Source organism: Malaclemys terrapin, chromosome 9, assembly GCF_027887155.1.
Source record: "Malaclemys terrapin pileata isolate rMalTer1 chromosome 9, rMalTer1.hap1, whole genome shotgun sequence".
Classification (NCBI taxonomy): Eukaryota; Metazoa; Chordata; order Testudines; family Emydidae; genus Malaclemys; species Malaclemys terrapin.
Window position 1 is genome coordinate 9,777,931 of NC_071513.1, and position 25,883 is coordinate 9,803,813.

At 40.0% G+C, this 25,883-nt stretch overlaps 1 protein-coding gene across 2 annotated transcripts in view; it reads left to right on the top strand.

The window, feature by feature from the left end:
- The first annotated feature begins 2,752 nt into the window (after window positions 1-2,752).
- Window positions 2,753-25,883, top strand: part of AFF2 (ALF transcription elongation factor 2) — a 403,259-nt gene continuing 380,128 nt past the window's right edge. For both annotated transcript variants that reach the window (XM_054040357.1, XM_054040358.1), the window contains exon 1: window positions 2,753-2,876. In XM_054040357.1, coding sequence (XP_053896332.1) covers window positions 2,830-2,876 — 47 coding nt within the window. In that variant the 5' untranslated portion in view covers window positions 2,753-2,829. The remainder of the gene's footprint in view (window positions 2,877-25,883) is intronic.

The following is a 25,883-nucleotide window of genomic DNA, read 5'->3' on the forward strand; positions in this document are numbered from 1 at the left end:
CAATCTGTCATGATTTTTTTGGGCCTGACTCATGATTTTTGTAAGCTTGGGGCTGGCAATGCTATGTCTGTGCCTATTTGCAAGGAGGGAACAGTCAGTTATGAGACATGAGAAGCAAATACTGCATGCACCTGCTAACCCTGCCAGTGGCGAAGGGAAACAGGGCCATGGGTTTTACTGAGTGTAACTGTAATTTAAAGTCAGCTGCACCATTTTTGCTCAAGTAGAAGCTTTTTAGGGACCAGCAGGATAATGCTAAACTAAATGTACAATTTTTAGAGAAGGGTAGGTAAGGTTCGGCGTCTCAGCTCTAACTTTTATTAATAGCTTAGCAGTCCTGGAACCTTTTCTCAGGATCTGTGCATCAACAAATGGTTATAACATTTGTACTGTATAGTCCATGAGCAGGCAGCATGGCTGGGGATCAGATGGAGGATACAGGACTCGGAGTCAGACTGGGTTACCCACTCTGCCATCGACTGGCTGAATAAGCCTTGGACAATTTGGTCAACTGCTCAGCTTCCCCAGTGGGGATAAATATTATTTGTGTAAAACATTTGAGTTCTATAAATGAAACATAATGGGTAGTTCTATGACTTAGTTTCATTGCACCTGGACACTGCAGCATAGCCAGTGATTAGTGCACTTGCATGAGGACAAACTGCTTGAGTTTCAATCCAGGTGATACTAACATCATGATGAAGACACTTTGTACAAGTGGGAGATGATGGTTGAGGGACTTTGCCTGTCTTTTGTACTCATGTTCACAACTTAGTGGTTTCACTGGATCTCCCATTATTTCTGGATGCCCAGGTAGCAACAGTAGCAATGAGGAAATTCCAGATTGGCTTTCTCTGTTGATCTGCCAGTGTCTTCATTTATTGACCTTCAGGCCAAGCTGCATAGGTCATCTATTCTCCTGGGTCAAGCTCAAGGTCTCAGTCTTCTCCTGCCTGCCAGCCCCGCCTCCTGCAGTAAATAGCTTGGGCCTACCTCTGACTCCAGGACCTTGACCTGCACTGACAGCTCTGCTCTTTTGATACGATTGAACTGTCTACTGCAAAGCTGAAGAGCAGAAGTCTGAGCTTCCTCAAGAGCTGGCCCAGGTCTCTGGGATTCACCTCTGCAGGAACTGAGAATCACCTCAAACTTCACCACTACTCAGTCCAAGGTATATCTCTGCAAATCCCATAAGCACATGAATAACTCTGAGCATGCGATCTGTTCTGCTGAGGACTAGGGCCTGAATGCACACTTCTTTGGCGTTGCCTTCACACATACGTGAGCACGCACATAAACTGAAAAAAAAAATCCCACGTGCAACGTAACCCTGGTGGAGAAAGATGGAGAAGAGGAAACACACAACAGATGTGAGTCACTACTTGGAAGTCAATTCAGTACCATGCTGATGGGCACAGTCTGTGAACCAGAATAGGAAAGAATGGATCAGTGAGAGAGGAGGCTTGGGGGGAGGAGGAGAGGGAGAAATAAAGCCCCCCATCCCCTCCCATCTAGTAAATAATGGAGCTTAGAATTTGTTTCATGCCTCTGCCCTTGAGCAGTGGGAGGGTTATTCTGGGGATGCCCGTGGCTGAGTATGGTCTCTTTATCCCTGTCCATTTGGATGATAGGAAGGAGTCTACAGGAAAGTCTGTAAGAGACAGAGGGCTCCCTTCCAGGTCTTTTCAGCAGTAGATGAAGCTCCAATCTAGCATGCCACTTCCTATTTTTTCTTCAAGATTTGGATGTTTTTCCTCAAAGATAGGCGCTCGTTCAAATAGGAACTAATTCAGGGAAGTCCTACAGCTTGTGGTACACAGGAGGTCAGTCTAGACTGTCTCAGCAGTCCCTTCTGACTTTATAATCTATCCATCTCTTGCTCCTCCAGTACTGAGAGAGCAAGAAAGGCTTCTGTCAGAACCAGAGCTCATGCATGGGTGTCTCCTGGCTGGAACAAAGTCCCAGTGATGGGGAAATGGGTGAACTTTCTGCCTCAGAGGCTCCATGGCAGTCTGGGGCTCAGAGTGGGCCCTAGCTAACACCCGTGCAGTGCCCTGAGCGGAGGTACACCTCATCTCATTATTGTCCTGGCAGAGTCGTTGCCAGTTTTGCTTACGCCGGGAAGTCCGTTATGACCAATTACAGTCTAGACAACATGTATATTTTTCTTCCACCCCAGGCCATCCAGGACACTCCTAAATTAGTGAGCTCATCAGGCTGTGCACATGGAACGCTGCAGCCGGTGGAGGGTTGTGTGCACGGTCTCCTTGCTTCTTTGCAGCCCCTCTTGTCCACGCCACTTCCATCTGCACCCCTGGAAGTTGTGTGTGTGTGTGTGTGAACCAGAGCCTTGCGGCCCACAAAGCCTGCAAAGAACCACCAGCCCCTGTGCTCAGTGACCAGCCTCCCCCCCACCTCTCCAACAGCTGATGGAAGCCCAGAGCCCGGCAGGACGGTGGTTGTCAGCCTCTGCCAGATCCTAGCGATGATAATGTGCTGGCTCCATGTCGTGGCTTCTGGCTGCCCAGGCTCCGCCCCTTCTGGTGTGTGTGTGATGCTGTTGCCGCTGGTGTTGTGCCTGCCTCTCCCAGCCAGCCAGCTAGGCTGCTGGCGGCGGCCGGAGCGAGCAGCAGCGGGTTCTTCCCCGGGCGAGAAGCCTCCAGCCTGGCTTAGTGCGAGCCGGGGGGGGGGCGGGTGGGCCGGGGTGGGGGGGTGGGGAAGACAAGTCACCTTATGCAATTACTGCCTATGCTGGCCGGCCACTTCTAGCCAGGCTGGGGAGGGCAGGGCAGGGGGGGACCAGTTCTGAGTCTCCCCCATCAGAGCGTTATGGATCTATTCGACTTTTTCAGGGACTGGGACTTAGAGCAGCAGTGGTAGGTTTGGATTTTCTTTTAATCCCAATATTCGTCTCTCCCCCTCGCTGTATTTTAGCCTTTGTTGGAAGGATAAAGCTCCCCCCTCCCCCCCCGCCCCCCAAACCTTGCTCACTTGCTTAAACCACCTACGGATTGTGGCTGGGTTGCGACTTGCTATCGGGCAGTGGGATGCGTGGCTGTAATATACATGTACTTTTTTCTTTCTTTTGATAATACTGTTGATGGTCCAAGTTGAAAGAGTACAATGTGAACCGGGTGGGGGGGTTGCCATGCATTGATGTTAGGGAGAGGAGCCATGCATCCCCCTGCTCCTGGTGGGTTTTATTCATTAACCGTTTCGCATGCCTTTGACTGGCAGGGACACCTACTATTTCCTTGGATCGATGGGTTAAGTTGGATAGATGGGTGGCTAAGCCTTGCAACGTTTAAAACAACAGAAACCCAGCGAATTAAAGATGCAATTTCCCCCTCCCAAGATCGTGGCTTATCTAATGTACTGTTTACTGCTGTCAGTGACAATATCCCCCCTCATTATGAGAAATGCCACTGTAGTTTCGGTGAATTGCACAGTTTAAGTATGTGTGTATTTTTTTTTTCTGCTGTCCTATTCAAGGTAAAGCATGATTATTGAAGTTAGTCTTGGAAGAGGAAAGATCAGTCCCAGGTGGTGTTTGATATTAGGTCTGAGGTTTTTTTTGGGGGGGGGGGAACTTTAGGTTTTATTGCTTTGCAACTGGGCACTCACCTTGGGAAGGTTGGTGCATCTGTCTAAAATATTGTAAACTTGTTGCAAAAGAGTTAATGTGGAGGAATTTTTCGGTGGGGGACCAGTAGCAGAAAAGTTGCTGTTTGTGTAGTATTTAACTTTTGTTGCTTCATATGGTCTGTTAATAAGAATATGATTTTTTTGGTCTTTGTTGGGGCATAGTTCATGTTTTATTTTTCTCTTCACTCGGAATAAATGAGTTGCTTTTTTCTTACCATGTCTGATCGAATTCAAAATTGGTTACTGGATGATTACATGTAGTTAGCCTAGTGTGCAGTTCGCCACAAGGAAAGAGAATAAAAAACTGTATTTGCAGCCTTCATCTCCTAAATGCCATACAGACGTGTATGTATATGCACACTGCATATTCTGCACACGGGTTCACTTTACTTTATTGATATTTTAAGCAATGCCTGTGAAAAAGAGCATATCTTTAGCTAATAGCTATCATTTTGTCAAACATATTGTAGCTGCTCTAGTTGAAAACCCAAGATAATCAGAACTCAAATACCTGTCACGTTTTATTTTACAGCAATTTACAAGTAAATCCTTGGAACCATAAATTACACTATATCAATATTAATCTGTTAGCAGGCGTTTTGGATCTTGTGCTGTGTTTTACCAGCTCTGCATAAACCATCGCTTTCTGCGTTAGATCGTTTAATAACCATGCTGTTGTTGTTTAAAAAGTAATAATCACAATAAAATTAGTGCTCAATTAAATATTATGCTCTGCACACTATCTTTACACTGCTACACTAATTTATTTTGCAGACAACTGATAACCACTGTATTACTATTCAAATAGTATTTGCATACAATTTGCCTAATTTATGGTGTGGGTAACATCATTAATTTAATAGAAGCTGTTACAACTGAATACGTGGGTGTAGTTCAAATACTAAGTACATTGCAGAATATTGAGTTTTAATGTTTGTTTAATAACTTATTTTTATCTGAATATGGTCGTATGTACATTTAGTGATGTCCCTCCCTCCCTTCCCTCACAAGGAAGGAAAGTCTTGTGTCTCCGTCTTTGCATAAAATATTAATAATATATTTCCTCTTTTGCTATGGTAGTCATTCATTTGACTTGTAGTGAAAATTATTGTTTTAAAAGAAATCTAATGTTCTTAAGTCAATGGACCCTAACACATGTTCTACTTTATGACTGTTTATTTCTAAGCATTGTGCAGCTATGCAAACTCTATATATTACATACTGTGCACTCTGTGGATGGATATGTACATGCACTCAACTGGATTACTTACATGATATGGCAGGCTGGATTCGGCCCATATATGTGTAATTTATGTACACGTATATAAAATACTATGTGTGAGAGAGAGACACACACACTTGCAGCAGTAAGGCAAAATGGATTTAGGCCATAATTAGTTGTGTATGTGTGTGCGTGAGCACACATGTATACATATATGTAACACTATATACATGTGCGTAATTATATGTATTGTATACATGAACATAATTTCATTTATATTACCACTTGTCTTACTCAGGCCAGTAGTTCTATTGTGTGAATAAAGAGCTGGATTTGGCCCATCAAAATGCCTACATACAACTCTCTTGCATGTGCACACAATACAATGTGTGTGTGTCCATAAACACATAAAAAGTGTTTCATAATTATTTATAAGGCCAATAAAGATCCAGTCTTGCATTCCTTCCATGCCTAAAACTTTCATTGATCTCAGCTGGAGTTTTGGGCTACAAGGAAGGCAAAATCAAGTCCAAAGAGTGTGTGTGTGTAAATTATGTATATAAACAAAGGGAGAGTACAAATATGGCAAAGCATTAGTATTAACTAGTGAAATATGAAGATTGACAGTCATTTGAATGGTCAGATATATGTGGCAGCACTCATAGAGGTGTGTCAGGTGTGAGCCTACCACTAATCACCATTTCATCAGCAAATGACTCCAGAATATTTTGAAGCATCCCAGAAAATGCTATTTGCATTTTTATTTTCCCTCCATGGGAGGTATCTCTCTGTAGTGCCTTTTCCTCAGCTACTATAGCAAGAACTGTCAAAGCTGTAAAGTGTGCTGCCAGGGGATATGTTCTTAAATTCACTTGTGGCACTCAGCCCAATCAGTGGGAGATTTACCTGGGTAAAAACTGCAGAATCAGACCTCCACTCTCCTGTTGTTAGAGTCCTCACAGTAGCCAGTAACGAGGCATTTTTGTGGAATTTAATAAAGAATTTAGTTGTTGGGTTCTTGTGGTTATTTCTATTTTTTTAAAAAATGTGGTTCAGAGTTAATGAAATGTGCAGTGGAAGGTCAAAAGTGCCCCAGAGGCTATCACACCAGATTTCAGAAATAGGAGAAGAAGAAAACAAAAACCAACATCCCCCACCCACCTTTAATGGATCTAAACTCTGGGCCAAGCTCAAGTCCGTTCAGATTCCATAATGTTCACCTGGGTTTACATTTAATATGCGCCATTCTATGAGAGGAGAAGGGAAGGGAGAGAGAGATAATGAAAAGCTTGACTGGCTGTGAGCACCAAGGAGACCATTTGCTGTTAAAAATCAAATTTCGTCTTTTAAATCATTTTCCACACTTGTCTGTGGTAACCAAGTAAATGAAATCTTGAAGTGTCCTGGGACCATGTGGCTACATTTGAACCTGCTTACTGAAGAAGGTGATGCTATTAATCAACTGCTAGCAAACAAAAACAAAACCCCCAACCCAATAATCCCAGGATATAGAACCAGCTTTTCAACAATACAAATAACAAAGAGATACATTGGTTATGCTTTACTTAATGTCATTGCTGCTATTATTTTTAAGTCCTTCAAAAGTAGCAATATAAGAAGAGGAAATATTCGATAAGAAAGAAAAATGCACATTCAAGTATATAAAATTGCAAAAGGAAATAAAATCAGCAGGTAACAGTATAGCAGAAGCTGCGTGGCTCTGATAAGGGAAAAGACTTCGTGCTGCAGAGAAGTGAACCTCTTGTTTTTACTTTTTATTTTATGTATCACAAGTAGCCTAATTACAGCAAAACCAGCAAACTGCCAGTTATACAGGAAGAGGCTTAAACTCACTAAACTGTTATATAAATAGAAAGTTCAAAGGTCTGTTTGTGGCTGACAAAGCTGAGAACAGGCCATCTGTGGGCCAGGTTTCTCTGCTGTATGAATGCAAAAACATACTGCATGCCACAGCAGTGTGCACTTTCAACGTATTTCCTCAACCTGGAGGGGGTGATCCTGCTCTCCAGACAAAGGTGAACTGTTTCAGTCTCAGCCTGTGACTTTGGGGTTTTTTATTTTTTTTTAAATTTATTTATTGCCATGTGCTGCTGCAGAAGACCGTTTCAGTTACTGTTCTGTACATAGAGGTCTTTAATAGCTTGTTAAATAAAAAAATCTTCTGAACGTTGAAGCAGATTCTCAAGGGAATGTGTGAAATGGAGTAGATAGATCCTTTTATGAATTGGGATGATTTTTGTGGGAGTTTGAACAGGAAAAAAAAAATTCTGAATGAGAAGGTGCAGGCTTCGATTTTTTTTTCTTTTCCTGTTCGAAATATTAAAGTTGAATTGCATTCGTTTTCTGGATTTCTGTTACAAGCATCCCACAGTAATTCTTTTGAAAACGTTTCAGTTTCAATTTGCTTTGAAAATATAAGTGGAAGAATTGTGGGACTTTGGTAGGTGGGCGACGAGCATTGGAAGCTGTCAAAACAAACAGCTGTGAGAGACCAAAAATATGCTTTGGGCCAAATCCTGCACTTCCATATATCCTGACTTACTAAAATTCTGCCCTGGTTGAAGAATGTGGCCCTTTGTAAATCTTGAATTTGCATCCATCAGACAAGGCAAAATTATGATCACATTTGAGAAATCAGTTTAACAACATGTGAATTGTTTTGCTAATGAGTCATTCAAGAATTTAATGACTTTTTAAAATATACAAATCTGGATGGAGAACAACCGTTTCAGAAATGATTCAGCCATTCCAAAGCCAAACAGAACTTCAGAGCGTTTGTACACCTTGCACGTGGATGCAAATTATATTGTTAGGTTTGGGATTTTTTTTTTATCATGCAAGCCCTTCTAATGGGATCAATCAAATGGTGCCTGTGCCCACTGTGTCTGTGACAAAGAATGTCACTTCAACCTGGAATTTAAATAAATGATTTGATTGGAAAATGTGACATTTTGTAAAGTATCTGTTTAAATAAATATACAGAATGATCTGTTAGATGTGAACTGACATTCATGGTCTTCACTTCTCAGAACTGGGTGGCATAATGAAAGTAATTCTTGCACCATTCCGGAACGCCTTGCATAACTTGAATTTTGCGTAAGTCGGAAACGTATCTCCGACCATTACGCAAAAAAACCCAAAAAACAAAAAAAAACCCCATCTGTTTCTAGTGTACGGAACTTTTTCCGTAAGCTTAGATTTGTGTACGTCGGGTTTACGTACCTCGGGGAGCATCTGTATTTAAATCAGTATCAAAACTCCCGTGGAATTAAATGGGACAGAAATTTGACTCCAAGGCCAAACAATTGCACTTGAGCCTGATTCAGGAATGTACTTAAACATGGGTTTAATTTTAAGCACACGAGTAATCCCATTAAGTCAATGGGATTACTCGTGTGCTTAAAATTAAGCGTGTGCTTGAATATTGAATTGAACCTTGTTCAGTCTGGAGACTGAGTCCAAAGAAGCAATCCTTTGGGTGGTGCTTGCTGGAAGAAACTGGTGCAATATTTTAATGCGGAGGTTTAGTGTATCTGTCTTTTTGCTTCAGTTCTACACTTGTTTGTCATGGTTGCACACATGACTGGCAGTCAGAACCAATGCAAATCTTAAAACTTTAAAAAGAACAGCTTCTTAAGTAAATTGATTTAGAACATGCTGCAAGAGTTCTAGAGACTGGCCTGTGATACCATGGTGGGGAGCATGCAATAAATGTCTACATATATCCAATCCTATAAAACCTCTGTATGTGGCCTTTCAATTAAAATACCTAGAAGTTTTAGGTGTAGTGGGCTTGCAGGATTGGGCCCTTACATCTAATCAATAAGTAATCAAACCCATCTATGTTTTCCTCAATATGGGCTTGATCCACACCCACTGAAATTAATAGATATGCTTCACTGGGCACTAGATTAGGCCCTATTCTGGCCAAAAGCCAGGATCTCATGAAATGCAGAACAACTGTCTAAGGCCCTGATTCAGCCAGCTACTTAAGCACATGCCTGACTCTAAGCTTGTGAAAAGCCCCCTGGAAATCAGTGCTGAGATCTGCTTAATTTAAATTTTAAAACATTTTTTAAAAAGCCTCTTCTCTCAATTGTGGTTTCAAAAGGTAAAATTTATAAAAACAAGTCAGTAAATACCCTTGGAGAACCAAAACTTTGCAGCATCTTTAGTTTTTAAAAAGTTAAAAACCTCTGCATGTTTAATGTGGGAGGGAGCAAATCCCATAGCACATCCAGCTACCATAACCAGACGTCCCATACAATAGTTATAGTTTCACAGCAGTGACTGGATCGGAAAGATGCTTTAAACCTTTCATTATTCAAAGAATGTTCTGCATTGGTGCTTGGTAATCAAAACAGTTGTTTAATTTGTTTTAATATCTCTGGCCACGAACCCTCTGACTTAATGATCTACTGGTGAAAGGAGAAAACTAGAGATAAAAGGATGACATAAAATGGAGTGGAGAAAAAGTAAAGTGGGATCATGTCAGCAGGATTTTCAACTCCATTTCACAGAACTTTTTATGATATGGTGAACTAACCAAAGATGTGTAAAAAAAATTACCAAGTATTTAATTGTTAAACCAAGTTTCTGGGTAATGATCTATGTCTGGGTGTCTGCTCTGGAAAAATACTATGCTAGAACTTGATCCTTTAAAATGTATAGTTCTTACTACTGTGAGCTGCCCTTTGATTTCAATGGGACTACTTGTAATATACAGAACTACATGTAACAGAACAGGTTTGCAGGATTCAGCTCGTAATGCAGAAAAATAATGTGGAGTTCGAAAGCAGACATGAGAGAGAACCAAGACTTCCCTCTGTTAACTTTCCAACTACTACAAATTGTATTTGATCAGGAAGAGGCTTTTTTTCAACTTAGACAGAACAGATCCACACCATGAATTATTACGACTGTTAAGTAAGACTAGCCACTCATTTCTTCTGTAAAACTTTATAACATTTTAATTAGATTTTTATATACATGTCCGAAGCTTGACAAACTGTGCTCCACTGTGAAAGGTTGACTCTCTCACCAGTTGAATTTCTTTCTGTATGTGATCTGAGCTACTAATTTATATCTACGGATTGTATTTTAAAAATCATCTAGGGGTCTTCATTGCAGAATTAAGGATCAAATTGCAGCTAGAATCTGATAGTATCCTTGATGACAGTGGGAGTGTCATATATTGTATACAGTATATACATTATACTTAATTAGCAACAAAGGTCAATGACTGAACGTGATCTGTGACTCGGGTGCCATCATGGTAGCTGGCAGTTACACTGAGGTGTGACTACGCCACTCACTATATGTTTGTATGGGGGAGGAGTGTTAACAAACAGTAAAGAAGGAAATGGGATAGTGATAACCAGTTTAAAAATCACTCCTTCCTTCGGCAAACATTATTACAGCAATTTGTATGTGGCTGTGGGTGTACATGGTACTTCGAAATAAGTAAACTCTCTAGTTTTCATTGCTGTCAGCACTTACTACTAGCACAGTGCTTATCACTCAAGGTAATAATCACTTTACTCCATAGTAAGAGTTTTAAGAATCCAGACCTAGTTTAGTATTTTCCTTAGCAGACATCCAAGCTGTAGACAAGTACCCAATGACCAGGCCAGCATCCTACTTAGTTAACGGTCTCAAGGTAGGAGCAGGTAAATACATTGTATCAGGGTGTAGCCGTGTTAGTCTGCAGCCACAAAAACAACAAGGAATCTGGTGGCACCTTAAAGACTAACAGATTTATTTGGGCATAAGCTTTCATTGGTAAAAAATCTAACTTCTTCAGATGCACCATGTAGTAGGACACAATAAGTGCACTTTTATAAAAAGAGAGCTTCCATATAGAACAGCATGTTTCCTGTCTAACACATTTTTTAGTCTCAAGATAACAGACCACTGTCTACTCATGTAACCTGGTGGCTTTATTAAAGAGAGGATCTCAGCCATAAATATTAGTTTGAACACCTGGCTTTTGGTTCGTGTGGTTTGGTTAGGCCTGGCCCAACAACTGTATTTTTAAACTGTTGTCTTAGAGACATTTCTTCTTACCTTTTACAGTATCATTCACCTTAGTCATTGCTTTACTAGCAAGCTAAAATAGCAGTAGAAAAAGCAAATAAAACCTCGGAAAATGGGGTTCCTTTAAACATAAAAACCAGGCAACCTTAAATTGTGATGGGATTGCAATCTCCCATTTTATTTTTGTGAGTCGTGCCACAAGGTAAGCTGAGAGGCTACAGCAATATGGTAATCATGTATTTCTGTTACTTTCATTAGTCACGGGTATATTTGAGAATATGGTAGTCAAGATTTTTCAGAAGTGACTAGTTATGGGTGTCTCCATTTTTCAGGGCCCAATCTGAGAGAGAATTTCAAGGGGCTTGAAAATATTGGGGCTTGAAAGGTGTGAGCTCATCACTTTCTGAACATCAGCCCTCTTTGAGTGTCTCAAGGTGGGCAACAAAATCACTAGTCACTTCTGAAAATCTTAGCCTGTTGTTCTTAATATTGGAAGGACTAGTGTCTTTAATTTGACACACTAACAAATATTCTTCCCAATGTTTCCTGTCAGGTGCAGTGATCAGGAATGAGTCTCTCTAGCTAAGCGTTAAAACTAATTTGTATGGGTTCTGATCCAATCCCATTAAACACAATAGGAGTCTTTCAGTTGATTGTAATGGGAAGTGGACTAGGCCTTAGAATAGATGGTCTTTGGGAAGGTAGACTTTTAAAGGATGTGGTGCATATGCACCAAGTTGAACACTTTTGTAATTCTTTTCTGTGTGACTGGAGAATAGAAATTGGAGTTTATATTTACTCTAAAAGCAGCCTTTGATTCTGATGACTTTATGTTTCAGGGTACTATGCAAGGCCCATTCGTTTCACTTGGCCTTTGAAGAGGAGTAGGTGGACTGAGATTGTGTGTGTGTGTGGGGGGGGATGTTGTAGGGAAGGGTGGTCTTGTGGCTAGGACATTAGATTGGGACTCAGGAAATGTAAATTCAGTTAGTCAATGTATGACCTTTGTGCAAGTGATTTAATCCCTCTGTGTAGGAAACAGAAGTTTCCTATCTGTAAAATGGGAATGATAATACTTAGTTCTTATAGTGCACTTTCGAGCAGTAGATCTCCAAGTTCTTTCCAAAGGATGTAAGTATCGTGGTCCCCATTTATACAGATGGGGGAAACTGAGGCACAGAGCGGTGAAAGGATTTGCTCAAGGTCACACAGGCGGCCAATGATAGATCCAGGAATAGAGCTGAGGTCTTCTGAATCCCAGTCCACTGGTCAGTCCATGCTGCCATGTTGCTAATAGTACTCTTTACTGCACAGATGTGTTATAGGAGAAATTCCTAAAAGTTCATTCAGGGATGAAATACTATGGTGGTGTGGGGTAAATAGATACCTAGACAGATAAGCTAGCAGTAAAAATGCATCTTATAAAAATGAAGGCAGAATTCGGACTGAAGAGAATATATCCAAGGAAGAAAGATGAGATAAGAGAAAACATAGTTGAGTGCATGGGCTATATAATATACATGTGACATGCATGTTTTATGTGGCCTGCACTAACTTGGACTGTGAATGGTGGTACCTTTTTAAGGCAAGACAATTCTTTCTTGCCACCAGTCTTGTATGGAAGTTTTTTATATGTTACTGTGGCTGAAGTAAATGACATGTATATGACACTTACTGAAAATTATATCCATTCTTTCTTCAAGACAGCTGCCTTTGTTTCTGACAGACTTCTGTTTTGTCGGTTAACCTAGGGCTTGGGTTTTCTAACACATATTATTAGATGGACTATATTTTCTATTTATAACATTTGAGGATACTAACTACTGCATTGCATTTAGCAAGCACTAGTCAGAACAGTTTTTATGCTATAATTAATATAGAAATTGCATATTATTCATTATACAAAAATTGTTAGTGAGGTTTCCCCACAAGATTGTAAGGAAAAGATGCAGCAAATGATTCTGTGGTCTTCATCTGTATCCCAAAAGAGTAGGAGAAGTTTGGAAATTTGCAAATGCAGTTTAAATTCATTACTTTTTTATAGTATATTTCTAAAATTAAAGCCAAGATGGGCTTTTAGTGCAGGGAATGCATTTTGGTAGATACCAAGAATATAATTTTAAGGTATTTGGGGAGACCATTGAGAGCATATTTACCCATAATCATCTTCATGTGCCCATGGTGTAACTGCATTTAGGCCAGTGGGTTTGCACTAAGAGGCTGATTCAAAGGTTATTGAAGATAGAGATATCCTATCTCCTAGAACTGAAAGGGACCCTGAAAAGTCATCAAGTCCAGCCCCCTGCTTTCACTAGCAGGACCAACAAGTACTGATTTTGCCCCAGATCCCTAAGTGGCCCCCTCAAAGATTGAACTCACAACCCTGGGTTTAGCAGGCCAATGCTCAAACCACTACCTTGCCACTCTCCATCCTCTATCCTGCTTGGATTCGTAGGACCAGGAAGAGAAGACAATACTTCTGTGGAGGTGGCTGACCCTCCCCAATGTTCTCCACACAAGGTTGGGAAGATCTGCACATGGAGGGTCCCCTTTGCATCCAGACAAGGGTGCACGATTGGATCCTGTTACTAGACAGCAACAATTACATACGATGATAGATGTTAGAGTAGAAAAACACCCATTAGTTCATCCATCTCCAGCCCATGTCAAGCTAGCACAGTCTGGGTGGCTAAAGTACATTTTCTAACCCTTCAGAGGCTGATTCTGTTGTCATTACTTACGGAGATGGGTCCCATAGTATGTAACTCACACAGAGAAGCATCCAACAAATGTGACTGGATCTTGCATAAATTACACAAATTAGCCCAGGAATGGTATATTTTGAAGATATATCAGAGCTATGTGGGGAACCCTACATTCAGAATGATCCTCTATTGTAAATACATATTTTAAGTGCATTCTTTTAGCTGCATTTCAACCAGAAGTATCCTATGGTTTGTTTGTTTTTCTTTTTTAACAATTCTCACTTGTGTAAGCTTGCACAATCTGACTGCAAATTCAGCTGCAAATGATTAGAGGGCTCATCAAAACTGAGGCAGACTGGTGTGTTTGGTTAAGATTTAACATCTTTCTAAGTAATTGTAATGTAATGTCCGTATATAGTCTGTCTACGGAAGAAAGGGACATAAATGATGCAGCTCTATTGCATCAGGGCTTTTGTAAACAATTTACTGTTAGTCATATATCTGAAGTAAAGGAGAGAGGATTGATAAACCTATTCCAAAGGGCTTGAAAAGTTAAAGTGAATTCTAAATGTAGATTAGGAGCAAACCATGACAGCCAAGCCAGCATTACCTCAGTTGATTAATTTATAAGGATACTGGTCAATGATTTTAACCAACAGCTATGCATAGTAGAATCCTAATGGGATCTGTCTGTTAAGATTACATAAAGTAGAGCATTTGATTTATTTCATAGTTTTCCAAAGCTCCACTTTAACTTCATACAAATAATGCATTAGTCACACTGGATAAAATGGCATATTGAATCAAGTTGTGATTTTGTCTGCTTCTCATAATCTGATTTTATAAAGGATTAAATCTGTTTTAGTAGTTTATTCATATCATAAAAGAGATTGTTGGCTGAATGACATCTTTACATCTGCCACTTTCTATCTCATTAGAAAAGCCCCTTATTTTCTTCTAGTCTGTTCTTATCCCCAAGAGTGTCTCTGTGTGTATATTTTCTGTACATGTTTGTGTTTTATAATGGCACGGTATTTGCAAAAATGTGGTTAAGGTGACATCATTATTTCTAGATTTGGGCTGGGGGATTGTATCAATCTAAGCCTGTAAATATTCACTTTAGGCTAAAACGTGACAAAGTATCCACCCAGGAACAAATGAGATGTGTGTGTAATCTTTGTTCTTTTTAATGCGTTTTACGTTTGCTAACCCACATGGCATTCTGTGCCCACTGGAAGGAGATTGTGCATCTAGTGTTGCTCCTCTCCATTCTGCTAGTTTTACCAGGGTCTCCTGAGAAGTGAAGGCCTGGTATTAGTTAGCCGAGCCATTCTCACCACTGATCTTATCAACAGAGATGAAACTGTGGGAAAAGGGCTTTCCAAAGGCATTGGTCAGAGGTTTTTCGCCTGTCTTGTTTCCGTTGACCACCTGCTCCATCTGACATCATGGTATCAATGAACCTGTTTTAGGGAGTACAAAAATATAGGAGAATATATATTTTCTCTTTTTAAAAATGTGATTCTTTGTGCTCAAATAACTAGAAAATGAAATTAGATGGATTTGTTTTTTCCAGAAGTATCCGTCTGACCCTTAATATACAATATGGACAGAGTCACGCAGTTGTGTACATCTGTGTGCATCTTGTCACTCATTTAATCACATATAAGTGGGCGTGTATCATAGAAAAATGTACATAAGTATATTTATATATAATACAGACCAGGCACAGATGTGCACAAATACTGATTTGCATGCATGCATTAGGTGATTTACCCATGTGAATTTGAAAATCTGGACTGTGTGTGTGTGTGTGTAAGAGAATGAATACATGATGGCATTCAGCTTGGAAAGAGACCACTAAGGGGGGATATGACAGAGGTCTATAAAATCATGACTGGTGTGGAGAAAGTAAATAAGGAAGTGTTATTTACTCCTTCCTATAACACAAGAACTAGGGGCCACCAAATGTAATTAATAGGCAGCAGGTTTAAAACAAACAAAAGGAAGTATTTTTTCAGACAACGCACAGTCAACCTGTAGAACTCCTTGCCAGAGGATGTTGTGAAGGTCAAGACTATAACAGGGTTCAAAAAAGAACTATATAAATTCATGGAGGATAGGTCCATAAATGGCTATTAGCCAGGATGGGCAGGAATGGTGTCCCTAGCCTCTGTTTGCCAGAAGCTGGGAATGGGTGACAGGGGATGGATCGCTTGCTAATTACCTGTTCTGTTCATTTGGAGCACCTGGTATTGGCCACTATCGGAAGACGGGATACTGAGCTAGATGGACCTTTGGTCTGACCCCGTATGGCTGTTCTTATTCAGTGGCATAAAAATTTATAGCACATAAGAGCCATTGACCTCCCCTCCTCTCCCAAAAAGGCAGTCCTGGTTCAGTAAGGTATGTAAGCATATGCATAACTTTAAACATGAGGATTCTCATTTTCTTCAATGGAACTAATCCCATGCTTAAAATTATGCATGTGTTGACGTACCTTACTGAACTAGGGCCAAAAGGGGCAATAGTGTATAGTCTGTTGGGTGTGAGCTGTCATTATGACTGTGGGGGGAGTTGTTTTCGCGTATCCTATTAAAGGCTGAAGTTTCCTCGCGCCCTTGTGTGCACAACGCAGAGATCTAGAGCTGCTTCTGTCTTTGAGTTTTCATTTCCACCCATTTTTATTCAGTCCCATAAACAGCGTAGGGCCAGATTCTGCCACCCTTAATGGGGCTTCTCATAGAGTAAGGCACTAACCAGTGTGAGCAAGGGTGGCAGCTTCCGGCTCTTTATTAGTTCCTCTTGTAGTCAGAGAAGCATGTTAGCATTCTGAGAACTTCCTGAGATGAAACATCAAGATCTTCATTCAGATTTTCTTTTGTCGATCGATGTTGCATTTTGATTGGCCCCTGGCTTCTGGTTATGACCCATGTTCAAACATACCTGGAATCTGAATGGGTATTTTGATCTGAAATTTGAAGTTTGCCTCCTCTCTGAAAAGGCTGATCTAAGAGGCTGCATTCAAATATTCAGGAACTTTAGTGGTGTTGAAATCTAGTCCCCCGACCCTCCTTTGGGAATTGCACAGGTAGACGTGTGGAGACCACGGAAATCAGAGGAGCGCTATGCAAGATTTCATCCACTCTGAGTGCAGGATTGGGGCCGAATGTTGATTTAAATTGTGTAATTTGGGCCCATCTCTGATTCCAGCCGGGCATTTTGAAGACAGGACAATACAAAAACAAACTAGTCCTATGTATTATTTTTCCTGAAGGTTCATTGGATCAGATCAGATCATTTGCCTTTTGCCTGAGTTGGCCATCTTTTTATGAGACAGTAATGCTTTTGCTGCTTGACAGAGCTAAGTCCTTTTTGCTTTAATTGTGTTTTTATTGAAACTGAGAAGATACGTGTGGCTTTTCATAAATGTGTTTTTAGTTGTTAGCAAATTCCCATGATGTGGAACATTTATTTAAAGGACAGCAGTGTTTGCTGAAGCATAGGAACTCCTGTGGCTCCCAAATTTGGGGCCAATTGTGTGGCGAGTGTGAATTGGTTTGTATGGTCAGGGAATTGGTTTCCATTTGCAGCTGGTGAATGAACAGTACCCTTAATTTTCGGTTAACTGGAGCTGGCCTTTATAGCGGCTTTACATTAAATAATGTATTTTATTTCATTGATGTTTCTGATCTTGCATTAAATATATGTAGTTGAAGAGCCTGGAACTAGTAATACAGTATAAGATGTAAATGCCAGCACTGCTTTGCACCCTATTCTCTGGATTTATACACGTTTTTACATGCCAGGGATGTCAATCTGGCATATTGTGTGAGCCGTATATTCTTTTTTTTTTTTTTTTTAAGGTTCATAGATTGCAAAACAACTTAAATATAAAATTATTTTAAAACTAAGAAAGCATTCATTGTTCTTGTATGTTGTAACATAAGCTGCATTTTGTAAGGCAAAGGAAGGAGCTACAGGAATTAGGCAGAGTGCTAGTTGCTTTCTAGTAATACGAGTAGTTATCGAAACTATTATGCAGCAATAAAACGTGGACTAGTGCAAAGTTCTATTGGTTAGTTCACAAATTATTCTCTGTGCTTGGCCCTGTCTGATGGTCGATGCAACAGACACAGCATATGTATTTAAATATGATAGAACAGAGCCATGCTATGTGTTTTCTGTGAAAAGCAGTGACTGTAGCAGCTCTGAATAAACAGAAAATGGCCTTTTATGGGTAATTCGTTGTATTTTATTTGGCAGCTGTTTCTCTTTAATAGGAATTTTTCAGTGGTATTTATTGTATTTTATGCTGGTGTGGGGGGGGGGGAGAGCTGGAGCAGCAAATTCCCAAGATTTGAGCAGCTTTTATGTGCTTTTCTCGTTTTGAACAATAGGAAAATATTGCTGTATTAATTACTGTTGTGCCTTATTGGCAAAAATAAAGATATCCTATGGTATGAAATTACTAATAGGAGCGAGGCTTTGATTTTCTCATTAGCACAGGGTATTTTGCATCTGTTCTGGTTCACGAGCTCATTGTTGGCATTTAAATAATAAATAGTAATTATGACTCGGTAATGACTAATAATAATAAAAATAAGTAGGCATTTGAGTGTGCATGCAGTTAGGCATGCTTCCATGTTTAGCAATAGGATTGGAGATCCCTCAAAATGACCCATTTTAGTGTGCCCATTCACACTTTCTTAGATCATTGAACAACTTACATCTCCATTGCAGTGATGGCATGTAGATGAGCTATGTACAAGCACTCTCATCTTTGCATGTCAGGAGTGAAACGTTAAGGTTCTCACTTGAAATGGAAAATGTACATTTCTTTCACTTAGGGTGTGTGTGTGTGTGTGTGTGTGTGTGTGAATAGACCCTTAAATATATCATTGTTCTGAATTCATGAAAACATCAAAGCTTTGAATTTTCCTACCACAGTCTTTCAAGCATAGTTTTAGAAAAGTAGCCCGAAAGCACCTTCCCTAGTTCAGTTCAATTTGTGTCAAAGTTTCCCCACTTCTATAGATTCTACTACAAAAACAGATGCATTAAAGTAGTGTTAGGAGTCTGTCTTAAACATACAAAAGCGAGGGAATCTAAAGTTAAGGCTCAAAATCCAAATCAACTGTCAATTTATAATGCTCTCTGTCATGTCTGTTAGGGCATTTGCAGGTATGATGCACTATGCATAAACTTCATACTTTTGCAATTCGTAAGCGATGCTGGACAAATTAAGGACAGTGCATTTGAACTCTTCACCTTGAATTTCTATGCCATTATGAGACAATATGTAGAGAGACTCCATAGTTATAGTGACGGCACGTTTCATTAATTGCCCTGATTTTAGCTTTCATCCCCAATTTAGTTTTGACTAGTAGCACTGGTTTGGCCTGAACATTTTTAGGTGTGTTTTGTGGGCAATGGCAAATATAATTCAAAGCCTGAAAAAAATAAAATCGCCAACTAGAGTCTAAGTTGCAGGTTATTAAAACATTTCTCTCTCTGTAATTCTGACTTTATTTTTTTTTAAACATTTTTATGCCCATGTAGCTCAAAAGAACATCAGGCCACTCATATCTGGGAACCTGAATTTGTGAGTCTAACTTCAGTGCCCAAATTTGGAAACTCTGGCCAAAATGCCTAACCTATTTGGAAAAAGAACAGGAGTACTTGTGGCACCTTAGAGACTAACACAAGTACTCCTGTTCTTTTTGCGGATACAGACTAACACGGCTGCTACTCTGTAACCTATTTGGGTGTCTCTAGCTACAGATCATCTTGCTTGTAAAATGTTGAACTTTACATGCAATTAAATGCCATTAAAATCTAGAATAATTTAAAAACTGGCTTATTTATGAAAATTGGCCTTATCGATCAGCACGGTGATTCTTGCTATAAGAAAGTCTGCATGTGCTGATGGGTGCTTTTATAAAGTCCTTCTAGGGCAAGGGGAAGCAGAAGGTTTTTTTTAATCGATTAATATTATTTCTTGGTCTAACAACCCCTCAATTCTTATGGCACAAATAGTGTGTTTAAAAATACAAAAACAAGCCAAAACAAAAAAACTCACAAGAACTTGTTCTTGTCTTGAAGCAAAGCAGGTTGGCTGTGGCTAAAGCCAACAGAAATCAGTAAAGCAAGTAGTTTATCAGCACATGACCCGAAACCTTCTCAAAGTGATCTGTGAATGGCCGCTACCCTAAATCTGCTTCTTGTCATAGTAATTTGTCTGGCTTAAGGGGGAAGTGGCTCTCCTTGGCAATACAAGAGTAAGTGGATGACCATGTAAGATCAGAAGTCTCAGGCGGTAACGTTAGCACTACAGCAAAGCTCTTCTTTGACACCGTTTCTGCTGCCGCCACTGCTGTTAATAAGTGTGCTAATTATCATGAACCTGATAAGGCTTATATTAATTGTCTGGATTAAATGTAAATTCTGGTTAAATAGAGAATAGTTTAACAGTCTTGACAGGTGTGGGTTTGCCTAGCTGCTGTTTTCAATGTAAAAACATGCATTTAAAACCTTTTTTTAATAACTACCTCCATTTTTAACCCTTTCAGCAGATTTAGGGAGGTTTTTTTAAATCTGTTCAACACCTAACAGTTCTCCTAACATTGTCAATTTATTCCCCCCCACCCCATATTCCAGGAAGTGATTATCAGTTTGTGTAGTGAAATACAGTATGTAGCCCCAGCATTTCCAATGGATATAAAGAACCCAGCAGTGAGTTTGGACTCATGTTTATTGGTTACATATGCATTATCGTAGTGCCAGGTAAGCTGTTTGGATCAGGGACTGTTATTTACCATATGTTTGCACAATGCATAGCACAATTGGGCCTAAGCTGTTTGGCCTCTAGGCACTATCACAATATAAATGTTAAATAATCATTTAGTACTGAAGAAAATAATGCCTGGCCAATCTACGATGGTTGCCATTGGCTAGAGCTGGAGTTTTGGTTAGAGCAGACTTCTTGCTTCTATTCCAAATTCTACTTCTGACTGTGCAGTAAGTCACTTAATAATGGATATTATTGTATCCATGTTGCATCTGACGGGGGTGTTGCAAGCATTCATTCATTAATACTTAATAAATTTTAAAAAAGATTAATGTCAATGCAAAATAATATATTAATAGTATTGAGATGAGGACATCTCCTTAGGATATTGGAGCAGGGAAGAAATCACTACCTTTTAACTGTCCAGCACTATGAATATAGAGAATAGGCATGTAAAAACAGCATCTGTCTAAAAAATAAAGGGCATGAATAATTGTTGGTAATGGTGGTATATTTATAGCATATTTTATGTATTATACAATTAGGTATTGCTATCGGTGCACATGGCCTCTCCAGCTTAATTGGCAGGAGAACTGTCATACAGCAACACATGTTTCAGCAAGCTGCAAGAGCAGTGATCTTTTTTTTTCATTTGTGTCAGCTACATTTTTATCACATCTTTATTGTTTTTAATTTTTGTCTGTGAATTTAATGTTCATGAAAGGTACTGGCTGACAGCTCTGGAGACTGAAGTCCTCTGTTTATCTACAGAATTGGCATTGACAGAGGAAGGTTCTTTTAATGTGCTCAAACTAGGCCCCAAGAGAGATGAGAAGATATTTCAGTGTCCATTATTAGTTGCCCATGCTGTCCTTTTTGTTCCGATGTTGGTGCAAACACAAACGAAGGCACAACCTCTGCCCTTTTTATCTTAAGGATAGATCTGCATGGCCCACATTACCATAGCATCTGAGCATCTCATGGTCTTTAATGTAGAGCTGCTCAGGAATTTTCTGTCCAAATATTTTTCAGGTGGAAAATGCAGTTTGTGCAAAACAAAAATTTTCCATTAGGAAAATCAAAGCAAAATATTTTGTTTCCTGTCAAGCTGACCTAAATCAAGACATTTCGGTTTGCCAAACTGAATCAGAACCTTTCATTTCAGGTCAGGGTGACATTACTCTGTGTCCCCCTGAGCAGTCTCCCTTCTGGTTGAACGACCATGGTGCATCACGTGAGTCACGTAATCATGTTATACCAGGGGAGATGGAGCCCAGCCCATAGAGGAGAATGGGGGCGTAAGCACCTGAACTACAACTCCCATAAGAGATTGCAGCTCCTCGGGGCATACAGATTAATGTGGAGCTGAACTGAAACTAAGTATTTTGGCATTTCTGAATAGAATTTTTCCAAAACTGTCTATTCTGTGGGGAAAAAATGATATTTTAACTTCTCATCCCAATTTAGCATGGAAACAAATTTTGAAATATTAGAGTTCCAGGTGGGAAATTCTGATTTTCGACCAGCCCTGCTTTCGTTCCTGACAAATATCCTATGAGGCAAGACAGTGCCGTTATCCCCATTTTTCAGAGGAGCAAACTGAGGCCTTACAGATGTCATGTTCTAAGAGCTTACATGCCCATTTATTCTTTGAGCTCTGGTGAGACTTCCAACCAGGTTTCTGGTTAACCTTAAAGAAGTCATGGGTTTCTGTGGGGAAATCTTGACCCTTTCAAACTGTACCGAGACCATTAACTCATTTCACATATGTCAATAGACCACCTCCAGACAATAACAGCTTTTGGACTCTGTTGATCTAAGCTGGGCTGAATTAAATCAGGTAATTATAAGATGATGGGCTGTATATGCCCTGAGCCGTCCAGTCCCCCAAATACATGTTTAGCTTATAAATGGCCCATGTAATCAGTAGGATAAGCAGCCTTTGCTCAAATTCTGGGATTGGTAAAATAATATTATTATTTGCAAACAAAGAATTCTTACAGCTATACTGGTTTTGTTCGGTTAGAGACAAGTTCTGCACCCCACAGTTCACGTACGGAGAATCTTCACACCGTAGAACTGGTGCAGATATGCTGTGCAGGGAAAGGAAGATTTATTCAGCCAATTTGCCCCTCGCCCCGATGCAGCCCAGAAAGCCCAGTTTTGCAGGATCTCCCTTTTCACCGCTGCTCAGAGGATTTTGGGAAGCAGAGAAATAGTGGGCTGGGAAAGGGAAGTACATCTCCTGCTATATAAAGTCATCCACCATTCCCTTGTGTGTGGACAGGATGAGGGGACTTTGTGTTCAGCAATTGTACGTTCAACCCAAAGTACGTGTCCACATTCAAATCTGAATCATGGTAGCTGTAACTTGGTCTTTAAGGTAGTTTTATAACCTGGTTATGGGGGGAGGGAAGGGAAGCACCCAGTCTACACTGAGCATAGTAACATGGTTTAAATATGATTCTGGTGATCTTGGTTCTAATCTCAGTGTAGACAGGACCAGAGTGGTACGCTGAGCCTTGCTGGAGGTTGAAACCATGTTTGTAAGTGTGGGACAAAAATAGCTATGCATGTTCTGGCCACCTGTTCCAATGAAAAGAGGAAGCCAAGAGTGGCTTATAATGGACATGAAACTCTGTGTTCTCCTCTGAGAACTACAGGTGCAAATAACTCCTTATTTTGAAATATGTAAACGGGCATGATAGCTGTTGAGAAAGGAGCATGCAGATGAACTCCTTTGCAGTGGGATGGTGAATATTTCTCTGGGTTCTCCTTTTTCTATCAGTGTGTGATAATTACTAGACTTCAGTTTATATAACAAGAGCATCTTGTGCTTTAGCACTTGCATGTTTTTACTGAAACCATCATGGGTTATGTCTAAAAAGTGGGGGGCAAAAAGTGGGGGTCAAATTACGATGACTTCGTGCCTGGGGACCTGACTGCCGGCCTTTTTTGTTGCTGCTACGGCTGTTTTTTTTTCCTTTCAGTTTTGTGTTGACTAATTTACTGTTTGTTCTAGAGCTGCAGTGAGTGGGAGCTAAACTTTAAATGCACATTTGGCTCTTTAAAAAGACATTTAGTGTACAATTACTGCTGTTTACCATCTTATAATTGTTGTGTGTTTAGGCTTAGTCAGGCTTAGGAAGATGGGTATCTGTAATCTTTCAGGGCTTTGACTCCCTGTTCCACTTTTTACAAAAGAGAAACTAATTATAGATCTAGGGAGATAATGTAATGTTTTGTATGTGTTTGGTGCTCTGATATCACAGTGATTAGTGTAGCATAAGTGCCTAGATAGACAGACAAACATAGCTAGAGAGGCCGTGGAAGAAGACTCCACTTGTGGTTCTGGTTTGAGTCATGGACTCTCAGTCTAGGGGTTATGTACAGGTCTTGATGGCCATGATCACCCTTCTTTTCCTTAGAGTGCCCCAAAGTTGATTTTTGTTGTAACATGGGCTCATGCTAAGGAAGAGGTTGAGAACCACTGGTTTACATGGATGGCTGCGGTTTTATCCATTAAGTAGTACTGTGTACCATAGACCTCAGCAGTAAAATCAGTCAAATTCAGTCACCCTTCAAACAATGTCCAGAACAAACAAGGACTTCAGTGAGCCCCATCCAGTGACAGATCCCTGAGCTGAAATCTCTCAACCTCATGGAAAGAACAGGGCAGGAGTGAGATTTGCCTCCAATATGTGTCTGACTGATAAAGGTCCTCTCCAGTCCCACAGTTTGTTTATACCAGGGGTGGTGGGTGGGTAGAGAGATCTCTTCTCATCATTGGGATTAACAAAGGCATTGATTGTTCCGAAGGCAACTTCTGGGACAGAAAAGGGCTGGCAGGTATAAGAGGGGAGAGCAATCAATGGCAGGAGAAGGAATTTTGAATTGTCCAACCAGGAACAATCCAAGGTACCTGCCAGTAGGCATTCTCTTTGTAAAGACTGGGACAGGGATAAAACACATAAATGTACACTGGCAGTCTGGTAACAAAGTTGACAGACACACAAGCTTTGGCTGAAGTTATTTCTACTCACAATGGAACTATTCATCTTTCAACTAAAGTAATACATGCATATATTTGACCTCTTACACAAACTCCTGTGCCTTGATTATAACACTTGTTACGCCAGGATCTCAAAGCACTTGACAGCATAAAAGAATCAGCATAACAACATTCATGAGGTAGTATTCACATTTTACATAGGAGGGCACAGAAAGGTTTCTCTACGACTTGACCTAAGGCACTCAGCTAACGCGGCTGTACTGTTTATGTTTTAATCATGGATAAAATAAGTCTTTTTCCTTTTGATTAAAAAAATGAATTGAGAAGCTTGCATTCCTATCCCTTAGTTTAAAATTGTCTCTAGAGCGAAAATGTAAAGTCAGTTTTCCAAGTTGATTTTTCTATTGAACTACAGTTAAAACAAAAACCATTGTGAGAAAACAAAATGCAATTGAATCCTCTTGACAAATATATAACTGAAAAATACATTAGTACTTGAAAGTCATGAGGATCAATTAGTTCAGAAGCATGACTAGCTAGAAAAAAAATCTTTCTTCTCCTCCTCCTTCTTCAACTCCATGAGATTTATCTTCAGATGACCCAGAGAAATTGAAGGACATACACACCTTACCTGGGGTTAAAATCCTACTTATGTTTTTTTTAAATAGTGAAATGATTCTGCCTTTCAGGCTGTTTATAAACCCAATGGATGTTCTCAGTTGATTTCATAAGAAATATTTTTTTATTAGAAACAGGCACCACAGAAAAATTAATCTACTTGAGGGTGCAATCTGTAATTGAAAACTGTTGAGAAAATATAGTTACCATTCAGAAAATAATCAGAAGCTATTAATACACATTGTATCCCTTTGTCATTAAGCAAACTTAGAATACAAGTAACAACTTTTTCGTTCCATAGCAGTAGATAAATGTGAGATCTTTCTCTCTCTTCTATGCCGTGTTTTGTTTTACATATGATTCTAGTAAAAAGGTGGATGATTGTGTGGTTGATGGATGGTCACTTTTGTAGCCACCATTTCACTGTTAAAAGAACAGGAGTACTTGTGGCACCTTAGAGACTAACAAATTTATTAGAGCATAAGCTTTCGTGGACTACAGCCCACTTCTTCGGATGCTGCTACTCTGAAACATTTCACTGTTGCTGCTCTAGGAATTCAGCAAAAGCCACTTCATCTATGTTGAATAAAGATTTGCATATATTGGAGCTCTGAGCGGGTGTTCAGTCTTGCTGGTGGAAGTCCATTCTACCTCCATGGAGCCTCTTCTGTATCCCTTTAAAGTCAGTGGGCGTCTTTTCATTGACTTCAATGGCCTTTAGATCAAGCTCACAAAGCCTGAGTGACTGGGCTATATATATGGGTGGAGTGTGGAGGGGTTGTGGCAGGAAAAGCCACTACTTCCCCGACCAAAGGCCAGACACAGAGCTTACTG